The 16,626-nt window shown below is 34.2% G+C and overlaps 1 protein-coding gene across 4 annotated transcripts in view; it reads right to left on the bottom strand.

Moving 5' to 3' along the window:
* Positions 1-1,341: 1,341 nt before the first annotated feature.
* MTMR2 (myotubularin related protein 2) overlaps positions 1,342-16,626 on the bottom strand; it is an 81,646-nt gene continuing 66,361 nt past the window's right edge. For 3 of the 4 annotated variants that reach the window (XM_081281761.1, XM_081281760.1, XM_081281758.1), the window contains 6 exons: positions 10,582-10,767; positions 8,458-8,664; positions 7,089-7,181; positions 4,791-4,904; positions 2,820-2,996; positions 1,342-2,162 (listed from right to left, as the gene is read on the bottom strand). In XM_081281761.1, coding sequence (XP_081137887.1) covers positions 2,001-2,162; positions 2,820-2,996; positions 4,791-4,904; positions 7,089-7,181; positions 8,458-8,664; positions 10,582-10,767 — 939 coding nt within the window. In that variant the 3' untranslated portion in view covers positions 1,342-2,000. The remainder of the gene's footprint in view (positions 2,163-2,819; positions 2,997-4,790; positions 4,905-7,088; positions 7,182-8,457; positions 8,665-10,581; positions 10,768-16,626) is intronic. The other variant, XM_081281759.1, reaches the window with a different exon arrangement.

The raw sequence follows: 16,626 nt of genomic DNA, 5'->3' as shown, positions 1-16,626 counted from the left end.
GACTAATATTGGTATATAAAAGGAACGCAGATGAGAATAGAGGGGTAGGCAGAGTCTAGGGAGGCTAGAGCTTCAACTTGATCATACTGGTATCTAAATTTTGCATTCCTGATCATAAAGGAAAACGTATACCCGTACAACTAATATTCATTCATAGACATATAAAGTCATAAAACAAACAAATGCCCATGAAATATTAGGTTTTTTTTGTATAGACAAGTATGTATTTTTAGCTCTCTTCTTTGTCTTCTTCTCAGGCACATAAACTCCAGGTTGGAGATTGCTGCAGAGGGTGAGGGAAACCACCAAAATGTTTTGAACACAAGACTTTATTTTTTGGATACTGGAGATTGAACTCAGAGGCACTCACACTGAGCCACATCCCCAGCCCTATTTTGTATTTTATTTAAATGAAACAGGGTCGCTTAATGCCTTGCTTTTGCTGAGGCTGCTTTGAACTCTGGATCTACCTGCCTAGTCTCCCAGGCTGCTGGGATTACAAATGTGCGCCCCCATGCCTAGCAAACAGAATTTTTTATACTTAGATTTCTCTTGGTAAATATGAGTACATTAAGACTAGAAGCTTTAAATTCTTAATCTCTTCAGCTTTCCTTTATGTTTTATCAGACCAAGATGATAAAGCTTAAGTGAGGGAAGTAAGAGAATAGATTTATCAAATTTAGAATACCAAATTTAGCTTTATTACTATAATATTCTATTATTAGACATATTAGCTTTAATACTGACTGGCCATTTAAACACCTGTTAAATTTCTCTTGTAACAAATTTCACATGATAAAATTAGTGGATCCCGATTTTGGTAATATTGAATGTACTGATAAAAATAGTTTATTTTTATGTGGTGCTGAGGATCCTGCCAGGCGAGTGCTCTACAGAAAAAAAAGTCCAAGAAATAGTTCTGTGTGTGTGCACACGCACAAGTGTGTATAACTTTAGACAAGAACGAAGTTTTAAAATTAGCTGAAATTTCTTTTAATTAAAAGACCAAGGGACAAGAAGCTTCTTAGTTACAGTACATTACATATGGCTCTCTATATAGAGTAAAATAGACATCAGACAGTGAAATGTCCATACCAGCACCAAAGTCTCAGGTAAGCAGTGAAGCAAGATTTCTTTTACTGGTATTGAGATTGTAATTCATTTTTAAATGCAGTGTGTTCTTTGGTAGGCTTAATTTGGTGGAATAAAGTAGTGAAGTATTTCATGTAAAATTTAAGCATTATACTTCTCACCATATGCTATTTATACAGTCTTCAAAAAAGCTTTTTAAAAACTTTAAAACTTGCCAATTAGCATTAAGCAAAACAGAAAGGGGTAAAATTTTTAATTGGAAAAAAATGAAAATTAATCCAAATGTCATAGAATTCTTTGAACTCCAAAATGGCTACCACTTTGTCTCCTTATGGTCCCCTAAGCATATTTCTAAGGCATCATTCTGGAACAGTAGAATGCCCTAATTAAGTATGTAAATAATGTCAGCAGCAAGTTTTAACTACTGCCACACTATGCTTTGCCTTTCACTATATTAAGAATGGAGGTTGAACAGTGATCAATGTAAATCAATTACTACATGAAGAAAAGCCCATGATGGAGAAAAAGGTATTAAATGATTTTGATCTGTCATACATAAAGGCCTAATATAGATGATACCACAGAACTTCAATGTTGATTTGGTTTGAAAACTTGTTCCTCTGTACAGTGAGCTTTCTCCAATCAAGAGGTGTATTTCTAAAGTAGTTTGTACTTTTACCAGATGTCTGAACAGGTTTAGTGTCATAATCATGTAATTACATGTGGAATTGTTTCTCTTAAGCCACCCACATTGCTATAGTTCTAAACTCATCTTAGAGAGACTTAAAATAAATAAAGCATCTGAACTTTTCTCTCAGAGATGGGTTCAAAATAGGGAGACTTTCTACTCATAAAGCTGCCATTGTAATGAAGAGTTCATATCAATGATGTCCTTAGTCACAATCCTTTCACACAACAGTCTGGACAGGAGTGACACATTGTGCAGGAGAGCTGGCTCTCTCTGAGGATGAGGTTGATCGGTTGGAAATTTCTCTCTGTAGTTCCTCTACTTTTTTCTGAAGCTCTGCTCGTTTAGCAAGAAGTTCTTTGTATCTATTGTGAATAGGTTCCTACAAGAGCAAAACATAAAATTATTCAACTAGGCAATCCTAGTCAAACCTAGGGTCACATGAGTGTTACACTATTTTTTTTTAGCAACTGGAACCAGTCCAAACCAGTCCCACCTTTTCTATCCATCAGTGGAGATTAAATTCAGGGACTACTGTGACTACTAAATCTTTCACTGCCATTTCCAATGCCCTCAAGTATTTCCAGACAATACCTGCTGTGGAGATGCTCCTAGAACCGGTACATCTACAAATATAACGATTATAATACATAATTATGACAATTGGAACCTAGTAGTCAAAAGATTCCTATCATTTAATTGTAGGTTTTCAGTCCTAATAGTAAACACTCAATAATATATTCACTATAAAACAGAATTTTCTTAGGCTTTTAACTTTCCTAAAGCTGTTTTCAACAACATGTTAAACAGGACTCATAGAAATTAGGAAAAAGACAAAAAGAGAACTGATTTGTCCAAAGTCAAAATGAGAAACGGGTATACTGACTATCCAGTGTGGGACTCTTTCCAATACACATTTATAACTATCAATGGATATAGTTGAAAGTTATAAGTATGCACAGATGATATTTGAATTAAAGGGGACACATCTAATAGAATTACATTGTGCAGATGAAAACTCCCATCATTTTTATCATACCTGTGGTTTCATCCGTGGATTCCATCTTATGTAATATCCCACCCAGAGCTCTAGGTGGCGCATGCTGGCTACTGGATAAAGGACATGATTGCAATAACTCCCATAGAGAGGATTAGTGAAATCTTCCAGCTGGCTATTTATGTAAGACCACAGTGACACAGTCCTCTTAGGAAGATTCTATCAGGAAAAATAGGTAAACATTCACATAAGCTATTTATGCTTTGGATGAAATTTGTAAAGATATAATTTGTAGTCATTAAAAAACCTTTTTTCTCAATGGAGATTAACTCGGTGACATCTTTCACTGTCATTTCCAATACCCCACGTATTTGGTTTGAAAAACCTTTTTAATGACTGCAAAAGGAGGGGGGTGGACTTAAACACTTTGATTTTAATGTAAGTGGGTCTATTATAATAAAACAGTCTGCAATTCCTCAAAGAATTGCACTTGTCCATACAAAAACTTTGTCCCAAATGTTCAAAGCAATAGTATTCATAATAGCCAAAAGATAAAAAACAACCCCAAAATCCTATCAACTCATGAGTGTATATATAGTACTAAGAAGAAATTACACTCTAAAATGAAGATGAACCTTGAAAACATTTAACACTGAGAAGATCACATAGCGATTAAATTAAAAAAAATGTACAGCCAGGTATGGAAGCACATTGCCTATAAACCCAGTGACTGAAGAAGCTGAGGCAGGAGGGTCACACATTCAAGAACAACCTCAGCAACTTAGCAAGACCCTGCCTCAAAAAAATAAAAAGTGGCTGATATGTAACACCACTTAACCCCAGCATCAAAAAGAAGTCCAGAAGAGAGAAATCAGAGGAAGAAAATAGGTTAGTATTTGCCAGAAGTGGGAGAAAGGGGATTGACTACTATCAGGTATGGAACTTAACTTGGGATGATGAAAACATCCTGAAATAAATGATGGTATTATACAACCATTGCTATATACGTTTTTTTTTTTTTTTTTTTAAGTGGGATTCTATATGGTATGCAAATGGTCCTTTAGTCTAAGACACACTTTAAATCCATAGCATTCTTTGTGGTATAAGTACACAACCCTATTTTGCAAAAGCAGAGATTAAGTTGCCCAAGGTTATTCATATAAGTGACAGATCCAAAGATCTCAACCAAGTAACTGGGCTTTAACAGCTATCTTCCCTGGTATACTTTCTAAAGAATAAGAAGCTACTCTATAAATTTTTTTCGAATGAAAGTTTATGTAGGGCTGGGGTCGTGGCTCAGTGGTAGAGTGCTTGCCTTACATGCGTAAGGCACTAAGTTCGATTCTCAGCACCACATATTAAAAAAATAAAGGGTCCATCAACAACATAAGAAAAAAAAAAAGTTTATGTAGAGAGGGGCACTGATCAAGATGGTTAAAATGTTCACACAAAAAGATGTATTCTGAAAAACACGAAAACATCCAATTTACTAGTTCTTAGTACCAGTCACTTAACAGTGATCTCTCTGGATAAGAGGAATACTGGGAAAAAATTTATACAGCGTTATCTTAATAGTATTTCAAATCTTTATCATAGTTACATTTTAAAATTACTATAAAGTAATTTATACACAGAATATATTTTGGGATTTGAGCTACCCATTCAAAGGTGTGCTTTCTGCTAATTTATATTTTTCTACACCTGCTTTGAAAGATTTCCATCCTATGTGGAATAATGGGAACACTCATGCTGCTCAGAGTCCCATATACTTCAGTTCTCTTTAGCAGACACTACTTTCCACCCTCAGCTGACAGCTAGCACCATCAGCCTTGTGCTGGGTATTTCAAAATAGACCAGGGCCACATATGTGGGAGAAAGTAATTACATTATTGCTTACAAGATAAAATATGACCAAAAGGTAATATTCAAAAAAAGAAAAAACCCTGCTTGGTTGCTATCAATCATTTTTATAGGGATAATGCAAGGAAGGGTGGGCCACCGCTCATATTTTACCTCTTTTCCTCTCTGCTGTTCACTGTTACAAAGGAATGTTCCAAACAAGCAGCTGTATAGGTGGTCCAAAATGGTAATGAGAAAATATTCATTGAATTCAAATGCAGTAGGAAACTGTAAATTGAACATCACACATGCATAAGATTAAGACATTTTAGGCATATTCATCATGAGTAGGTTCTTTGTAGTACTTTTTAAAAATTAAGTCTAATGACATTTAAAACTATATATCTAAGCCGTTATGCCATTATTAGCTTGCTTTTCTATTCGAAAATCCTTTGTCACTTTTCTCAGGAGACTTCTTTTCTTATGCAAAAGTTAGAATGATGTGCTTTTCTGTATACTCTCTCTCAACCCTATGCTTACTGGAAGCTGAATTTTGACTTGGGCAATTTCCCTTCCCATAATGTTTTTCTATAAATTTTCAAAAATGTAATTTTGTTTTCAGGAATTAAACTATCAATATTTTGTCCAGAAAAAATCAACACTAGATAAAACTAGCCTTCACATATATGTACATAATTTATAAGGCAACAATACTTATCTTTTTCAAAGAACATCCTGGTGAATCAAGGCCCCTCATACCCTGTACTTAGGTAGCATCTTTCTCTCTTTTTTAAGAGTGCTGAGGATCAAACCCAGTGCCTCATGCATGCTAGGCAAGCATTCTACCACTGAGCTACAACTCCAGCCCCTGTCAATGGATATTCTAATTTTACAAAATTCTATTTTGGGAAATTAATCAAATGAATGATTACAGAATGTAAAATGGTAAGTTAATATGGCAGATTTCTACAACTAAGGACAATTCCTAGTCCCTGAGTAATTTTTGTGGCTGGGAAACTAAAGAACCAGAAGATCAAGCATATGCCATTAACAAAAAACTAGCTGACTATAAGTAAATCCCATTCTTTCCCTTAATAAATCCCATCTGTGTTTATTAAAAATTTTTAATGGCCTTATTTACTAGGCAAAAATGAATACATCCTGGCTCACTAAATAAGCCCATGAAGCTAAGCCTGTGATTAGTTTTTCAATCTTTTGACAGAAGTATTAGCTAAGTTATGAGAAGATAGCTTATTCAGTGGGCATTTCATCACAAGGAAACTAAAATAGCTGGGCAATAATTTCCCCATTTTTTTTTTAAACGTGTAAAACATAAAGGAACTTCCAACAAGAGCTTTCTGATCCCAACCAGGAAGGGTAATAGGCAGGAAAGGTATAGAATGTGGCCTAATTACAACATAATTGTCCTACTTTAACAAATACGTTATTTAAGTCTGCAGTAGTATTCAATTATTTATAAACTTTTAATGATTGTTTAGGAAGAAAACAGCCACCTTTAAGACACAAAGCTCATAACTTAGGAAACAAAACTGAATCGTTGCACACATTTTCTGTGTTAAAATCCTACCCTCACACACATCTATGACAATGCTTCATTTAACATAGAAGGATTCAAAATAATCCACCCAAGCTGAAATGCTAAGAAAAAAACTATTAAATATACAATTGACAAGTCATCTATTTTAATATTTTATTGAAGCTAAAATATTTATTCCAAAGTAGGGCCAATGGGTGCCCTACTTTATATTCACATAGCAGTCTTAACTAAAACAAAGTTTGAGGCCTAACAAACTGCCAGATAAATAGCATATTGATGAACTGCATTCAACTTTTGGGTTTGGGAATGAATGAGTTACAATTAAATCATATTTTTACGGCACTGACCCTTTTTCAGACTATTCTCATATGTTTCCCAAAATATTAAGTGTATGTACATTAATATTTCAATTAAATGTTTTTTACAAAGCTTTTAGAAGGTTTAAAATATTTATGTAACTATACTCTTCATACTTAAAGGAGTTATATCTGTCACCTACCTTGTAATAATTTCTATCTGAACATATTTTTTCCTTAAAATTGTTAAAATTACTAAAATAGGATTTTATTTTGCTTGGGCTACCTAGCATATTTATTCACCTTCCTTAGTAATGTATAGAAAAGCCTCTGTGTGAGCACACTACTATTTTTAACACTTTTGTTCATAGCAAAGGAGGAAACTTCTCAAATTACTAATGCCACTCTCTGAATAGCCAATAGAATCAAAATTGTAAAGTGTTTAATATTACTCCCAAACAAAGACATTTATGTGTCAATAAATAACAGTTTTATCACTTGAAAAGGTTATAAGAATTTCTCTTTCATGTGAACTGTAAGATAATGATGACTAAATTTCCCAACTCTGACTCTGAGCTTAAAGGAGATATGTAAGAATGGATACCCCAGAGAAGCTACCTGTCTTGTCATTTGCCACACACAGTCAATAAACTGAAGGAAAACAGGTGATCTTTCTGCATCTGCATGGTTCTTATCTCCATGGCCAACTCTCTGAAGCAAAGAAAGTGAAATGTTAAATGTAGGAATTTTTAATGGAAATTATTTTCCAACAAAAGTAATATTTGGTCAATATTTTAAACTTCAGAAACATTTTTTAAAGAACACACTGCAAAGGAAATAGAAATCACCTTAATTCCAACCAAGCAGATATTTTTATTAACATTTTGATATGAACTTCCAGATTTTTTTCTGACATGAAATGCTATGATAGGGATTACCACCTTGTTTAGTAAATGAAACCTAGATCCTAAAAGATTCATAATGGAATATGAGTAGTCAGACCTCCAAGGCTAGATTTTCACTTGGGAGATTTACTTTCCTCTAATAAAGAACAATTACTTTGTACACTGGTTTCAGAAAGTACCCCTATTAAAAATACCTTGGCCAGTAAATAAAGAGTACATATCTCATCAGAAGGAACTATATTAGCACAAATTTTTTCAAACCTTTCAACAGTACCTGCCATCCACCCTACATTCATCTATATGGTTTCTCAGTTCTTTCCTCCTTTAAGGCCCTTTTACACAGATAATTCAAACAGAACCCTGCTCCATATTCCAAAGCAGGGATTAGATAAAATCAGTGATGGTATTAACTAAATCAGAAGGTTTTGAGAATAATTGTTAGCCTACATTAACCACGTCATTTGATAAGCAGATCTTTGCTTTTTTATAGTACCATACTTTGGATTCATAGGGCTATTTAGTCCAATTGGGAATGCATGGATGCAACCCTAAGGTACTTCCAATTCTGAAATTTAGCAACCTAAAAATAAAATTTGAATAACACAGAGGGCTCAAAATCTTGTTATTTCCATAAAAGTATCTGTGATTTTCATATATATATGATCATTATAGCTTTAGCACCTCATAAAGATAATAAAAAAGCTGTGTTTTATTCCCAACTTTAATTTTTTTTCTCCTTCTAAGTACTTTAAGAATAACAATTGTCTTTTGATAAGTCTATAAAAAGCTAGAAATGCTTTGTAATTTTATTACCATTCACAAAAATTTGGAGGGGAATCACCCATGGACATGACTCAATGGTATCTGATATTTCCAGATAGAGATCAGAGAAGACTCACTGGGCCAGACACCTGACTAACAGCCCTGGTTAGCCCATGTTGTAGTCACACTTAAGATCTCCTAATACTGTTCTAATACAAAGCATATGAGGAGTCTGCCCCACTGGATAAATAATCTGTCTGGGACTATTATTTTAACAGGCCTTACATGAGATGCATCATGAGTCAAGGTTCATTACTCACTAGTTGAAATCTATGTCCAAAGCTTAGCCACTCTTTCTCCACAAGGACTTCAAATCCTCGTATTGTGCGATAGTATCCATCCAACATAAGCATGGCTAGAGAAGTTAGCTGAGCTGTGCGATCCCAACCATCACTGCAGTGTACCACCACAGATGTCTTCCCTGACTCTACCTTGTCAGCAATCCGAAGAGCCCCTGCAAGAATAAGCTGGAAAATATATTTTCTACATGAAATTTTTAAAAAGTAAAGTACTTCTAAAATTTTTTACTAATAATGTAGTTTTCTTGCAGATATCAACATGGGGAGAAAAGAACAAGTAACCCTAAACAGAATTTTTGTACATGGTAAAATATGCATAAATTTGATTTTAAAACTAGAAAATCTTATCTTTTCTTTTTAAAACAATGCTTACTTAACCACATACCTAACAGGAATAAAACTGGATCTTTTCTAATATTCTATAGAATTTGTTACTTAGACTACGAAGATTTATATATCACATAACAAAATTAGCACTTATAAACTTTAGAGTAAGCTACTTTTCTTTAGTAAGCATGAAAATTCTCAGATTAATGTTAATTTACCTGGTATCTAATTTCGGCCCTTACTTTGATACATATGCAGAAATTCTCTGCAAAATAAAGTTATTTACTTGGAAAAGTCTTGGGTGAAAAATCAAACAATCAGATATAGCCAAGAAAGCCACAAAAACTATCCTTAAAAGTGTATAATACAGCATTCTCTGCAGTGCCTGTATAATATCATAATTAGAGAAAAATCTGGCATCACAGAGATCAGAATAAAGAAAACAGATTTACTAAACTTGGGAAATGCCATGAGATCACTTTCATCATAATTATTAGGCATATTCTGGAAATGGGGCACTTTAAAGCAATCTCAATCCTGACTAATCAGAGTCATTTATGACCATTTAAAAAACATAAGTCACCTGTAATTCAAATGTATATGCACACATAAGAATCATTAACCCAAATCCTTAGTTAAGACTGATCAGGAAGGACTATCCAGAATAGTAGCTCATTCATTTATTCATAAACAATTATGGAATCCCTAACTATGTTGCAGGCACTGCTCTAGGTGGGAAATAAAGCACTGAAAAAAACAAAGAACCTGTTTAATATTAGAAACTGAAATTCTACTTGGGGGAGTCCAGACAGGCACAGAAAAGACAGATATCCATAACTGAAAAATCTCTGCAAGGGGATATAAAGAGTACTAGTAGATCTGTTATTTTGCATGAAGTATTTGGGAAAGGCCTCTCTGAGAAGGTGATATTTGAGTAGAGATCTGAAGAAAGTGAATGGTAGGTAAGTCTTGCCTGTGTGAGGACTGGCAGAGGAGAAAGTCCAATCAGACTGTTATGTCTTTAACCTTAGGGAAACTTGTTTCTGTTACAGCCAACCTTTTCGAGAGAATGTTGTATCTGGTAATGAAAGGCCCTGATGGATTCACACCATACCTGAAAAAATATATAATTATGTTAACTAAAATAGTTTGGTGCTGCAAATATTAAATTGGCATGTTGGGTAAATTAGTATTCACATGATACTCTCCAAGGGATTTAATGCCCAAATAGTATCCTTCATTCAACTACTATACCTTATTCCTCTGAGCAGGATGATTTTAACCTCACATCATACAACAAGTATTTACTAGGTACCTATTCCTTGCTGTCCAAGTTCCTCAGGGGACAAAAAGGAAATATGATTTATTCAGTCTAGTTCACCTATTGTTTGACCTAACAAAAGCACACAGGGTATTACCTAATTAAATGGAAAGGAAAAGGAAAATGTGGAGTTCAGAGAAAATGGAAATGGATATAATCTGCAAAGATTTCATGGAAGAAATGATAAATGAACTGGATCAGAAGGATGAATAGAATTCAGACAGGATCAGAAAGAGGGAAATGAAGTACAACAAAACCCAAAGCACAAGACAGGAAATGTAATTCATTCAACAAACATCAAATTTAAAAGTATCAAAGCAGTTAACAACTCCTCATTGTTCAGAAAGATATTTTTATGCTGATTTCAATTATAAAAGCTAATACAGACAAAAGGATAGAGAAAATCCTTGTTTGAGAAATAGTAACACATCACACACCTTAATATGTTCTAGCCAGTGAGTAGATTCCAAGTTAGACAGCCAGTGAGTTTCCTCAATGTTGGGGTACACAATCTCTTTAAGTTTTCGTAATGATTCTCTCATGACATGAATATTGTGGATATCAAGAAAAACTAGTTCTGCGTTTTGATAAGCATCTTCACTTTCATAACCTCCACCTTTTGCCTGGAAAGAGGCACACATCACAGGATATCATAAATGAATATATCCATTATCTGTGGACATCCATGAAAAAGTTCCATGAAATACCTCAAAACATAAAAGAAGATGCACATTACTGGTGCCCAGGAAAACCCCATGGGAGAATGTAAATGATTGGATGCAACTTAGCACAACCATGCTATACCTCATGTTCTTTGTAAAACAAAAATATGTACTTACCATTCCTTAAGTTATAAATATTAAATGTTAAACATAGGTATTTGAATGTTTAAAAACACTTTTCCTACCCATATTTCAAATTCTAACAATTACTTACAGAAGACTCTCCTTCATACCTACTAAAATCACCAGACTTAAGTTCCATGTGCAGCAACCCCATGTGTGGTTCAACCATGCTACTTTACCTCCCTGACTCTTCACATCATTTTAATCTTAATATCTGCAGGATAAATTATAACAGCTTATTTTTAAATAAGTATAAAGGTATAGGATTCACATCTACAAAACAGAATGAGAAAATATTTGGTGTTTTTCAAAATAAGCTATAACTGGAAAGGAGAACCCAATTTTTTCTGAACCAAATAATTATGACTAAAATATGATCCTATCTTCTACCTAACATGTATAAAATTTCACTTCTGAGAGCCCCTTAAGAAACAAAAGTACTAGAGAAGCCATTGTAGTTATATAAAATTAAGTGATCATGACTTAAAACTTCATAATTCATATCTCTGAAAACAACAAAACTCACCAATTCCTAACCGACATATTACCAAAAGAAAAGAAGTTCAGATTTCTTGACACAGTCTAGGAAACAGTTTGGATTCATGATTAGCACAATTACAAAATTAGCAGTGTTTCAGTGGCTACCTGGTAACAAAGATTATTTCTAAAAAATGGGGATAAGACAGGATGAAGGTGGAGAGACTTTAAATCAAAAATTTTAAAGCAATTTTTAGAAAGATGGCAGTGGTGGCACCTACAAAGAATCTATAACAAAAATACAGAATAAAAATATTGTGGAATCAGATGTTGTTTTGGTTATATAACTGTCAATACACTAAAGAGTATACTTAAAAAGAGTGCACTGTATGATATAATTCACTTTATCTCCATACAACTGTTAAAAAAAAGAATAACTAAATAATAAAATTAAAAAAAAAAATTTAAAGATAACTTAGTGACAGTGTATCCCATCAAACTCCAAAATGCCAAAAGGTAGAACAAAGGAAGGACAGCAGACAAGGTCAAGCTGCTTTATCAGTACGCAGGAGTAAACAAAAGAAAGCAGTGGACACATGGAAGATAAGAAAAACCTAAGAGTATTTGTTTTGTTTCTTTGCTTTGGTTTTCTTTTAGAACTACAGGTAAACACAATAGGTTAATTTACCAAGTGCATCTGAAATTGAGAGGAGTCTGTTCATTTAACAGCTGATAAACACAACAACAGAGGTAAATTTAAGGGCCAGCTCTATCTAGCCCTTATACACTCTTGGATCTGACTGGCCATGTATCCCTTCAGCTCAAAGCATAATGAAAATTGAGCAGGACACAGGCAATGAAAAGAAATCTGGATAAAAGTGGGCAGGAGGACAGTTAGGATAAGGAGGGGCAGAGGTGTAGGTGAAGAATAGGAAAGACAAATTGGAGTCAAGAAATACTAGGATGTAAGATTTCACATTTTGTTTAATGCTGCATAAGAACAAAAGAATGCTCAGTGAAATGAGCACTTTAGACTTCAGGGCATGCCTCACTTTTGTGTGCCATCATCATCTAACTTCCCTTCTGAAAGTTCAGGACAATTAATTTCACCTTAAAATGAATAGCAGGAAGATGACAGATATATAAGATATCTAAAAATATAAAGAGGGCTGGGGATGCGGCTCAAGTGGTAGCGCGTTCACCTGGCATGCGTGCGGCCCGGGTTCGATCCTCAGCACCACATACAAACAAAGATGTTGTGTCCGCCGAAAACTAAAAAATAAATATTAAAAAATTCTCTCTCTCTCTCCCCTCCTCTCACTCTCTCTAAAATAAAATAAAATAAAAATATAAAGACTGAGCAGCATTCATAATATCCCTACAGACAATACCACATAAAACTAAACCATCTATCTTCATGTAAGCTAAAGACATTTTTAAAATAATACCAGGCATGAAAACAACATAGGATTGAAAAACCTCAAATAAATTACAGAAATTTAGGAACAAATGACAAATAAAGTATCACTTCAGAAATAAAGACTAAAAGGAATACAAGCTCTGCTGAAACAAATGAGTGAAAAGGAAAAGTCTTAAAACCCCCCAAAAATCAGAAAAACAAAAAGAATTAAAGAGAAAGTAGCAAATGATGAAGTAAGTAAAGAGTAAACACAAATTTAAAAGGAATACCTGAATAAAAGAGCCATGTCAAGAAAACCAAATAAATATTAAGAATTATAATTAAAATGTGAATTTTTAAATATTGAAAATTACAAAACAAAATAGCAGACAAGTATACCTGAGAATACAGACGCAAAACACCTAACATTAACACATAATCCGGGATAGGGTGGGGGATGTTGTGCAGGAAAAAAAAAAAAAATCCTTTGGATATTCACACAAAAATCAGTGACTCAGAGAATTTTTTTCAAACTTGTTAAAACATTATGCCAAAAGAAAATGGAATAATGTATTTCAGGTACTCAGGCAAATCAACTGTGAGCCATGGACTATATATATAATAAAAGTGATTTTCCATTATTAAAAAAAAATTCTATCAGCAAGCAGCTTAGAGAATGTTGTTCCTCTGCACCCTTGCTGAAATACTAGAGAACAAACTTCAGAATACCCCCCCAAAATGGGAGGGACTAGAAAGACATAAATAGAAAAAAGTGGCTACATTGGTTTTAATATCCTTATCCCTCAATATCCGTAGAGAACTGACTCCAGGATCCCTCAAATCCATGGATGCTCAAGTGTCTTACATAAAATGGCATGGTATTTGCAGATTACCTGTGCACATCTCCTGTTCAGATGACTTAGTATCTAATTAAATATTAGTACCTAATGTAAATTCTAAGCAAATAGTTGTTATGCTGTACTATTTAGGAAATAATGACAAGAAAAAAGTATACTTATTTGATATATACGCAACTTTAAAAAAAATATTTTCAGCTGGGCACGGTGGCACACTACTTTAATCCCAGCAGCTCATGAGGCTGAAACAGGGGGACCAAAAGTTTAAAGCCAGCCCCAGCAACTTAGACCCTCAGCAAGTTAGTAAAACCCAGTCTCAAAATAAAAAATAAAAAAGGCTGGGGATGTGGCTCAGTGGTAAAGCACCTGTGAGTTCAATCCCCAGTACCAAAAGCCAAAACAAAATAAAAAAACAGTTTCAAATCTGTGGATGTAAAATCATTAGAAACAGAAAGATGAATGTATACAGCTAATTACAGAAACAAAACATAGAAGGGAAAGGTCTATGTATAAAAGTGAAAATATGTAAAGGCTATATATTGTGACAATACAGATATAATACAAAGTACCTGTCCACTGAAAAGACCTAGAAACAGAACCAAGCCAATTAATAAGTGAGCATCCTTAGCAATAGATCATGATTTGAAATAACATTTCCTACCAACAGAAACCAGTACTTCTTGAAGAAATGGTTCTTCCCATCTGGGGCAGAACATATACAAGATTTCCTAATGAATTTGGTATATTCTATTATACCAGACAGCTTCTTGTGTCAGTTAGCTTTTTGTTAGTATAACAAATATTTGAGATAATTAAATTATAAAGAGAAAAAGTCTACTTTGGCTCACAATTTTAGAGGTTTGACTTCATAATCAGTTGACTCCACTTCTTTTAGGCCTGTGCTTAGGCAACACATCATGGCAGGAACACATGGAGAAGCAAAACCATTTACCTCATAGCAGGCAAGTGAAAGAGGAAGATGCCACAGTTACACACTCCCTTTAAGAACATGCCCCCAACTACTACGTGAAAACCTGCCAGTAGGCTCCCCACTTCTTAAAGCTAGCCCCGCAACTTAGGCCCTCAGCACCTCCCAAAAGGGTTTTGGGTTAGAGACCAAGGCTGAACACATGGGCCTTAGAGGGAGAAGGACACTTCTCCAAACCATAGTAACTACTAACTCAGAAGATAACTTGAAAAGCCTGCCTCTGACCAAAGATGAGAAAATTTTTTACTTCAAAAAAGTATATTTGGAGGAGTAGGGGGGATAGGAAGGGCAGCAAAATAGAACAGACAATAGGATTGATGTATGTACATTCCATGTATGTATTATATGTCAAAATACTTTCTGCTGTCATGTATGACTAAAAAAAAATAAAAATAAATCGTATGGTAAAAAAAAAAGTATATTTGTTGGGGCTGGGGATGTGGCTCAAGCGGTAGCGCACTCGCCTGGCATGTGTGCGGCCTGGGTTCGATCCTCAGTACCACATATGAACAAAGATGTTGTGTCCGCTGAAAAACTAAAAAATAAATATTGAAACTCTCTCTCTCTCTTTTAAAAAAAAGTATATTTGTAAAAGATTAGAAAATGCTAACTATAAATACATGAGTTCACAGTGATACTTTAATAATAGAACACCACCATTTTGTAACCATCAGTGTTTTAATGTATCTAGGCACTGAGCATCAATAGCCGCTAATACCCCATGTGCCTCATGGTGTACCACCTATAGTCCTGCTAAAGGGACTGAATCTAAATCTGAAAAACCTCATTTGACAGAAATTCAGGGGACCAGAAGAATGATGGACACATTATGATGCAACTAGCCAAGTGTGGGCTATGAGAAATCTACAGATAAAATATAAGGAATACATGGGTAAAGGGAGGACTACAGATTAAGAAACTTATTGAGTAAATATTTTAAAAGGTAAGACTAAAAAACAAAGTCCATGGATGCATAGTTTGGGATAAAAATATAAAGAAATGCATGAAAATAATTATTTAAAAATTAGAGATTACTTTTGTCAGGAGTAGAAGGTGAAATTGGAGCAAAGCATTCATGTAAGCCTTAATGAGGCTGAAAAAGTTTTAATTCTTGACATGGGTCATGGCTACATAAACTTGTCATATAGTAATTCATTAAGCTACTACAAATAAAAATGTGTTGTAACCTTAGTAAATAAGGGTTTATACTTTCATCAATTGAAACAGGGATCTGTGCACAGTGAACTATGCATAGGGATGCTTTTTGATAATATTAAAGAATTTAACATTTCACCCTGCCAACTTTTCTGTTCTATATTCTCCTCTGATCCTAGAGAAGGATCCTAAGTCTCATTCCTGTTTATCCATGGCATAAAACTTAGGAAGGACTAGCAATTACTCTAAGAATATATACCAGTTCTTGCACTAAGGGTTTCATTTACACGTTATCTCATTTTATTTTTATGCCCTATAACTCAAGAATTTATGATTTATGAGGCCATGCTCTTCCTTGTTTCCTTTAAGGAATATATTTACAGTTTACTAAAGAATAGCTAGATCTCACAATGCTCTCAAAAAGCAAAGCAGAATGGAAATAAGAACATCTTTCACAATTTAATTAAAGGGTTGATTTTCCAATCACTGTTCCTAATAGCAAAAAAGCAAGCAAAAAGCTTAAATAGCCAACAATGGTTTGGTATAATTGGTTATTGTGGCTTAAAATGATATTATAGATTAATTTCTACTACCTAGAAATACACAGCGTTAATTTTTAAGAAAAGGAACTAAAATTCCAATTTGTTTCAAATATACATGCATATGTATACACACTGGTCTGGAAGTATAAGCAAAGTTTAGTGGTGTTTCTCAGTTACAGAGTTGGCGGTGTTCAAAACTATTTTCTTCTTTTTGCTTAT

The sequence above is a fragment of the Spermophilus citellus genome, assembly GCF_964194105.1.
Source record: "Spermophilus citellus genome assembly, chromosome: 2".
NCBI classification, from domain to species: Eukaryota; Metazoa; Chordata; class Mammalia; order Rodentia; family Sciuridae; genus Spermophilus; species Spermophilus citellus.
This window is presented reverse-complemented; position numbering and strand designations above follow the sequence as displayed.